We start from the raw sequence: 8,590 nt of genomic DNA on the forward strand, positions 1-8,590 counted from the left end.
ACCTGTGGATGCACGACAAGGTGCGGTTAGCCTACCTGACCGCGTCCTCACGTTGGTGGCCCACGTTCGTTTTGGAATCAATAGTGACTCCAAGATCTCTTTCTGCCTCTGTGCTTTTGAGAAGGTTGTTCCCCAGCCTGTAGGTCTGCTGCTGGTTCTTAGTGCCCAAGTGCAGTACCCTGCACTTGTCAGTGTTGAATCCCATCCTATTCACATTTGCCCACCCCTGTAACCTGTCCAGGTCCAGTAGTATCTTGTCCCTCCCTTCTAGCATGCCCACCTCTCCAAATCTTGGTGTCATCAGCAAATTTGAACAGGGTGCTTTTCACCCCCTCCAAGTCGCTAATAAAGAAATTGAACAGGACGGGCCTGAGGACTGAGCCCTGGGGGACCCCACTGCCCACTTCCCTCCAGGTGGAATATGACCCATCCACCATCGCTCTCTGGGTGCAGCCCCCTAACCAATTTGCGACCCATCTGACTGTGTAGGCATCAGTGCCACAGTTGCCTAGTTTTTTAATGAGGACGGGGTGGGAGACGGTGTCAAAGGCCTTCCTGAAGTCCAGAAAGACTACATCCACCGTGACACGTGCGTCCAATGACTTTGTGACCTGATCATAGAAGGCAATCATGTTGGTCTGGCAGGACCTGCTCTTAATGAACCCATGCTCTTGAGCATCATCCCCCCTGCGGGTCCCTCACAGATGTGCTCCTGGATAATTTTCTCAAAGAGCTTCCCCAGGGTCGAAGTAAGACTAACGGGCTTATGGTTGCTTGGGTCCTCCCTCCTCCCTTTTTTGAAAATGAGGACTACATTGGCTTTCTTTCAGTCTTCTGGCACCTGGCCAGAGCACCATGAGTGCTCGTAAAGGCGTGCTGGGCCCTGCAATGACCTCTGCCAATTCCCTCAACACCCTGGGTTGGAGAACGTCTGGCTCTGCTGATTTGAACATGTCCAGCCCCTCCAGAAGTTTCCTAACTCAGTCCTCCCTGACCCTAGGCCTGGCGGAGTTGCTCTTGAGTCCGTCCTGAATCTTGGTGGGGGAGACATCTCGGTCCCTGCTTAGAAAAATGGAGGCAAAGAACTTGTTAAAAAGGTCGCTTTTTCATCTGGTGCAGCCACCAGATTGCCAACCGTATCCTGCGGGGGCCCCATGTTGCCCGGTGCCTTCTTTGTACTCCCTATGTATTTAAAAAAGGAGTTTTTATTGTCCTCGTTCCTTGTTGCTAGTCCTAGTTCCATCTCTGCCTTAGCCTTCCTAACAGCCTCCCTACAGACTCGTGCTATGGAGGTATAATCCTCTTCGGTGATAGCCCCCGCTTCCACTGGATGCATGCCTCCTTTTTGGCTTTCAGATGTTCCTGAGTGCCTGTGGTGACCCAGGGGGCTTTTGAGCACACTTGCCCCCTTTGACTCATGTTGGGACTGTCACCCCTTGGGCTTGGAGGATCGTCTCCTTAAGGAACAACCACTCATCTTGGACACCTAGTTCCCTTGCTCTCCAGGACTGCAGTGCCTCTCCTACTAATCTCCTCAACTCATTGAAGTCGGCCCTCCTGAAGTCAAGGGCTACTGCCTTGCTGCAGGCCCTTGACACCCTGCACTGGATGGTGAATTCCAGTAGGCGATGATCGCTATCGCCCAGGTGGTCAAGGACCTGGAGTCCCCTCACCAGGTTGTCGCCTGTGGCCAGGACCAGGTCCCCCTGGTGGGACTGTGCACCTCCTGGGATAGGTGAAGGTCTTGTATCTCAGCAAGGAACCTATATGAGTGGTTAGACCTGGCTGAGTGCTGCTCCCAGCAAACGTCTGGGTAGTTTAGATCACCCATGGTGACCACATCCCTTGCCGGCCTCCACGAGCTGACCTGAGAGTTTCCGGTCCAGCTCTTCCCCCTGGTTGGGTGGTTTGTAGTAGACTCCCACTATTAATTTTCATTATTCCACTAATGAAATAATATATAATATAACAGAACAAATCTAAAATAATGATTTTCTTACTATTGTAGGAAAGAAGTCAGTGAAAGGGTTTTGTAACTGAGCATTTCACTCTCATCTTCTCAGAGACCTTGGTTTAGTGGCAGATTGTGTTTAGTTGGAACATTTGTGACAGTTCTTGAATTTCTGTGATTAACCATGAAGGAAATGTATTGGTGGTATATGAGATACAGGGCCCATGGCTACATGCATCCTGGAATTCTTCACCCCAGAAGCCAAGCATCTTCAGTATGTTAGAGACAGCAGCCATGGAAAATGGCTGTAGTCTGTTTCAAGGCTATATTAAGGGCACTTGCCAACTTTCTTTTTTAAAAATTGGCTTGCTTATTTTTTTAATTTTTTCAAATCTTTCTGATAACTCTTTAAGGCAGTGGTTCTCAGCCTTCTTAGGTGGGGACTTCCTGATCATACAGGCATTCCTCAACAGATTTTTTTGGAAAATGCTAGCTTTTAGCTTTCATTCATTTCTTGACCATGAAAAAGTAATAGAGCAGCTCTTCCATTGCAGAGAGATCTGAAAGACCCAAACAGGTCACAATGTTTTTGACACTATGGCTTCCTATCTGAAAGCCCCAGATCTTTGGGAATTGGTTAATGATATAAGACTTTCTGCTTTCTTGTTTTGCAACAAAATACCAAGTAAACAACAATCCACTCTAAGCACATAGCTGATGGATTTGGAGAAAAACCTGGATATGTGAATATTAAAGTCTCCAATACCAGAAAGCAAAGAAAAAAGGACCCCAGTGTATTATTTTAAAAATCTTCTGAGTTATGAACTGATCTCATGGTGGTTGCTTTTTTTTTTATGGGTGTGAGGAAGAACTTCTTTACGGTAAGGGTTACCAGAATCTGGAGTGGGCTTCCAAGTGAAGTGGTGCTTTCACATACCTTGGAGGTCTCCAAGAGGAGACTGGGCATACACCTGGGGTCATCTGACCCCAGCACTTTTTCCTGCCCAGGGCAGGTGGTTGGACTTGATGATCTACTGAGGTCCCTTCAGACCCTGAAGATCTATGAAATCTATGAATTCTGAAGATGGACTGCTTGCGTTTGGCAGTATTGGAAAAAGGGGTATACCCAAAGCAATGCTGTTAACTCCAGCCCTACTTTTTTCTGTTCCTTGCAAGGGTGTTTTACCTGTTTGTGTTCCATTTCGCTTTGTCCCTGTTCTGTCTGGAAAAAGGTCTCTTGCAGGGGCTGATATAGATAGGGAGCCTACAGTCAGCAATCAGTTCTGAAACTGACTGGGTGCTAGGACCAGTCACATGAAATAAACTCTCTTGCTAGGGACAGAAGTTACACAAAAACTGGTTTAAGCGATCAGAAACCGGTTTAAACCTGTAACAGAACAGCAATTCAGTGCACATAAACCATTTTTCAAAATGGCTGAAATTGGTTTAGGATAAACCTGGTTGAATGTAGCATCAGACTTAACTGATTTAGGTCAAACCAGTTTACGGAAGTTCTCTCCCAGACCCCTTCCTTGTTTAACTTAACTCGCAATTCCCCAGTATTCCAGCATGCTTTGCAGCCCTGGGATGGGCTGTGGGGGCAGGGTTGGCCCCACCCCTCTCCTCCCTAGTCAGAGCACTGTCACTGCACTGGCTGGCTGAGAAGGGGGTGCGGTGGGATGAGTGGGGGGATGTAGCCAGACACCAGACCCAGGGCTGAGATGAAGGGGTGAGGGAGGGGCCTGGCTGGTGTTGCTGTGGGCAGAAGCAGAGGGGAGGCAGGCAGGGGGAGTGATGCCCCTGGAGGGGTCCCAGCGCTGTCCCCTCTGTGACACAGAAATGGGGAGAACGTGGGGCATTCAGAGGTGGGTGCTGGACCTGGGGGCACCTGCCAAGCAGCTTCTCCTGTTGGGGCCATGTCTGGGTCCAGGCCCAGCACGGCAGGTATCCTTGAGGGAGAGAAAGGTGGTGGCACTGATCGGGGGACAAGCAGAGTTCCCCAGCCCCCTCTCCCGACTCCACTTGAGTCACTCTCACCCACCTCTGGGGAACCACAGCTGCTGCTGGGGAAGTTGCCAGTGTTTGCCCGCAGAGTTACCGGGTGCTTCAGCTGCCTGATTGCAGTCTCCTCTTTCACATGACCCAGTCAGGGTGGCCTGGCAGCCAGGCCAGCTGCTGTGAGCAGTGGTGGGGCTCAGTGGGCAGCAGCAGTGTCAGGTCCCCCAGGAGGACCCAGCTGGCCCATGTGGCACCTATGCCAGCATGCACCTGGCTGCCTGGCAGCTCTGCTGCTGCCGCGGGGCTGCCCCAGCCGAGCAGCGTGCCCGGACACAGCACCTGGAGCAGCAACATGGGGCCCAAGGGCAGCAGCCAGGGCAGTGCAAGCAGGGAAGTGGCCCTGGGGTTTCCCTGGGCTGGGCCTGGCTGGGGCCACTTCCCTGCTTGCATTGCCTTGGCTGCTGCCCTTGGCTCCTGCCTTCCCCTTCCCTGGGGATACCCGCCTCGTGCCAGGCCTGTGTCTGGGCATGGTTCCAGCAGGAAGAGAAGCTGCTTAGTAGGTGCCCCCGGGTCCTGTGCCCGCTTCCCAATGTCCCGCGTGCTCCCCATTGTTGTGTCACAGAGATCAGGCAGCCACTGCCCCCATGCCACGCACCCTCAGAGACAGCAGTCCAGTGGCAAAGAGTCCCTGCCTCCTTCCTGGGTGTCCAGGGTGTGGGTTGGGCCCCTTTTGCTCCCTCTGGCCCCTTAAAATACACAGCGGGGGGAGGGCCTGAGGGGAAGGGCCCCGACCCCTGCTTATGGCTGCGGGAAGCCTACGGGGAAGGGAAGGCAGAGAGATCCCGTGCTGTACAGCAGCGGGCCCTGCTTCACTTTATGTGTCTGAGACCCCCAGCTTCATGCAGCTCCTCATACATGTCCCAGCATGGAGGTGACTGTCCCGGCAGGGAAACAGGCCCTGGGCCTTTGCCCTTCTTCTTTCTGCAGGAGGGCCTGAAATGCTCCTTTCTTGAGCAGCGCAGGGGGTTCCTCTCTGGATCAGGTCATGGAGGGGCTGGGAGGGACCTGCAGGGATCACGTGTAACCCAGCCCCTGCCTGAGGGTCCTGACCATCCTGTGCACGCCCATACTCCAAACTCTACATAAGATGATCGGCAGCCCTGACACAAGGCTCCCTGCCTCAGCTGCAGAGTGGAGAGTGGGGCTGGGAAAAGCTAGGCAGACCCCAGCTGGGGACCCTGCAGGCCAGGGTGGGGGTTTAAACCCCTCCCCAATCATGCTCAGCTTCCTTCCAACCTCGCAGCTGCTGCAAAAGGGAAGGGAGGGCTCAATCTGGTGCCCCTTGCCTTTTAGCCTGGGCTACTGCAGGCATGTGGCTGCACTTCCAGAATCAAAAGTGAATGTCTGTTCACTTGCTTCCTAGTTCAAGCTATGCAGGTTAGACTGATCTGCAAACATTGAATTGATTCAGCCTTGAGCTTTTTAAATGTCTGTACTTAGCCTCTGAGGAGAGAAGGACGTAGGTTTTTCCTTCAATCTGTTAGTTGTAGGCATCCTACTGGGTAATGGGACATTTGAAGATATTTCACAAGCAGGGGCTGATTGTCAAGTTGATGTTTTCAAATAAGCTGCAAGCTTATTATTTATTAACTTACTGAACAGTGGCAGTTTCTGTCATGCCACCATGTGGCAATCGCACACAGACAAAAGATGAATATCAGCTAATTGTATATATAGGAGAGAGTGTGCAATGATTTTATGCAAAGTGCTGTCAAATGCATAAAGCAAATAAACTAAGAAAACAGAGACATTAGCAATAACCTTTACAATTATTTGTACCAATAAAAGGTGTGAAAACAATTCAGACAGAAGTGGCTTTTTAATGAGGGTGCTGACAGCAATTGAAGTGTGTCAGCATTTAGAAAATGTGATTAATTACCTCCTTTTTTGATATATTATTAATACCAGCTTAAAACATTCAAAATTAAAATATTAAAAATCCTGTGCACTTGTCAGTTATGGTGACTGAAATCCTGGTAGCACTGAAATCAATAGAAACTTACTGTTGACTCTTACTAGAGATTTATTATCTTTTTGCTTATCTTCTGTATTTATTTTCACTTCGCAAGTTATACTTTCTGGTTGTTTCACTATTTAGGTTTCATTCACTTTAGGGGAAAGTTCTTAAAATCAGTGGTTTACACTGGAATCTTTAAAAATTGTGATGTGTTTTTGTTGATGATGATGATGATCTGAGCTCTAAAGGCTTGATGGGTACAGTTAATTTTTGGGTTGATTTTAAATTGATGTTGTTTCTTTTAAACAGAACCAGTCTTCATTATGCAGCATGGTAACATGTGGATGAGCTGATACAGTGCTCTCTAGCCCCTTTGCATGAATGCCCTTACCAGTATGTGTTGGTACAGAACGAGCCTGGCTTTCTTAAGGAAAAGAGAAATTGGCTGTTTTGTTGCCTGGAACACATGACTTGAATGGTAAACAAGGGACATTCTTCTTTTCTGCTCTTTACCAAGACCTACTAGGCTTAATGGCTAATTGGATGCTTGATGTAATCAGGAGATCCAATTCCCTCATTTGGGACATGGACCGTTTTACCAGTGTGTTGCAGGAAATCTTGCTGCTGATTTATGGTTGGAAAACCTTGATCAGCAAAGTGGAGGAGAAGAGGTGCAAGCTGACCTTGTGTTGGGTACAAAGCTGGAGTCGTTGCTTTTGCAGGCACGCATTCAAACTGCACACCACAGGCTGCCTTTCAAAGCACTACTTCTCCAGGGCAGTGCTGTCCAGAAGAGGCCAGTGGGCTGGCCCAGGAGAGAATTTTTGTGCTGTTGGGGAGGATTTGGGGTAGGAGCAGTTGGTGTTGATGAGCAGGTGACGAGTATCGTTTGGGAGTGGAGAGCAGAGAACCTGGAAGGAAGGAGAGTGAGGCTTGCAACTTCCACAGGTGGTAACGATATGTGGTTACTCGAATTAAATACTGAACAGTTGTTTAATTTTGTGCATGTGGCCACACAAACCTTTGAGGAAGCAAACATGATTAGGAAGGGGGTAGCCCAGTTCCCAGTGAGGTTGCCTTTGCCTTGTGGGGAGAGGGGAGGACTGCTTAGCCTCCTGATCTGATGAAGTGCTTGCCTATGAGTAGCTCTAGAGCAGTACCAGACAGTTCAGGGTGGTGTTAGGGATGGAAAACTTTGCTTGACCTGTTTTATTTGTTTCTGGCTGCTGGAAAGCTTGAAGAGAGGGCTGTGGATTTAAATAGAGCAGTGATTTCATTCTGGAGGCTGCACGCTTTTCAATGTGGGAAGCATTTATCTCTTAAGTCATTTCACTCCCTTCTGAGTCTCAGAGGCAGGTACTGACCATATGTCAATGTTGCATAGAAGAGGTGACACTGAACAATATAACGAGGACACAAATCTGCCCTAGGCTCCTAGATGAAGGGGCGCTTATTGGTCCAGCGGGTTCTGTCTTATCGGTGTACGTATTACATTCATGAAAGGAGGTTCTAGTTTAATAATCCATTCTGCATGAAGTAGACCTATTTCTAAGCCTACAGGGGAATGAGATATGACCTCCATCAACTGTCACCATGGTAACTGTACAAATAACTGTAGTTCTCATTATTTTGCTCAGCTTTAGAGAAAGGTATGGTGTAGTCTAGCAGCCTGTGTGTGTCTTTCAGATGAGATTTTAAAAAGCAAGGTCTTACCTCTCTGTGCTGTCTTGTCTCCTATGGTGCTTTTGTGGTGCTCAGTGCAGCAGTTTTGTTCATGTTCAAGTTATAGATTGACCCAGACAATTCATCAGTGTTATTTGAAAAAATTAAGCAACTGCTTAACTGGAGGCTTGGGATTTTGACCTCAAGTCTCTGGTTCTTTTTCATTGGTGTCTTTTTCTGCCCATGTTGACCTGTGGGCTTCTGTTATCTACTCAGAGAGAGTTGTAGTTCAGTGATGCTCTACATTTGGCCTTGACCTTGCAAACAAGGATGCAGGTAACTCCGTGCACACAAGCTGCCCTGTGCATATTAGTGGCACAAACAAGTGTTGACAGAATTAGAGCCATCATTTGGAAAGCATATGGGGAAACATCCACAACAGATAAGGCAATGCCAGTGTAGTTTCTTGTCCTGTGCGACTGTCCTTCTACTCTGTTTTATGCTTTTTTTTTTTTTTTTTTTAACAGCACTGAGAGAGAGTAAACTTTCTTTTTCTTTTCTCTGCTTTCAGTGTCAAACCAAGTTCCCGGTCCCCTGAGGCAGCTGAAGATGAGAAGGATCAGCGTACGGTAACAATCAACCCCTCTCACATGAAAAAGGCATTCAGGGTTATGAATGAATTACGGAGGTACTCTTTTCACTTAGCATACATCATCTCTGGTTTATCAGAAATGAGCTGAACAGAACTGCAAGATGTTTGGGGGACTTTAAAAAAAATGATTTGTGACATCTTCAGTGCATAACACATGGGTTATTAACAAAGCAGTGGGAAGAGCCGGCCAAAGGATAGCTTTGCTTTTTCCACCCACACACATGCCTACCTTTTTGTCCAAAAAGAAGCTGGCTGCGTCATGTACACATTCTGAGCAACATCCTGCATTTATAAAAAGTGATTTAAAGTT

The 8,590-nt window shown here is 48.3% G+C and overlaps 1 protein-coding gene across 3 annotated transcripts in view; it reads left to right on the forward strand.

The window, feature by feature from the left end:
* The window catches only part of KLHL3 (kelch like family member 3), a 79,762-nt gene that overhangs the window by 13,423 nt on the left and 57,749 nt on the right, over positions 1 to 8,590 (forward strand). For 2 of the 3 annotated variants that reach the window (XM_019506233.1, XM_019506236.1), the window contains exon 2: positions 8,200 to 8,316. In XM_019506233.1, the coding sequence (XP_019361778.1) occupies positions 8,200 to 8,316 (117 nt within the window). The remainder of the gene's footprint in view (positions 1 to 8,199; positions 8,317 to 8,590) is intronic. The other variant, XM_019506235.1, reaches the window with a different exon arrangement.

Source organism: Gavialis gangeticus, unplaced genomic scaffold (genome assembly GCF_001723915.1).
Source record: "Gavialis gangeticus isolate Ggan-Ray unplaced genomic scaffold, GavGan_comp1, whole genome shotgun sequence".
Lineage (NCBI taxonomy): Eukaryota > Metazoa > Chordata > Crocodylia > Gavialidae > Gavialis > Gavialis gangeticus.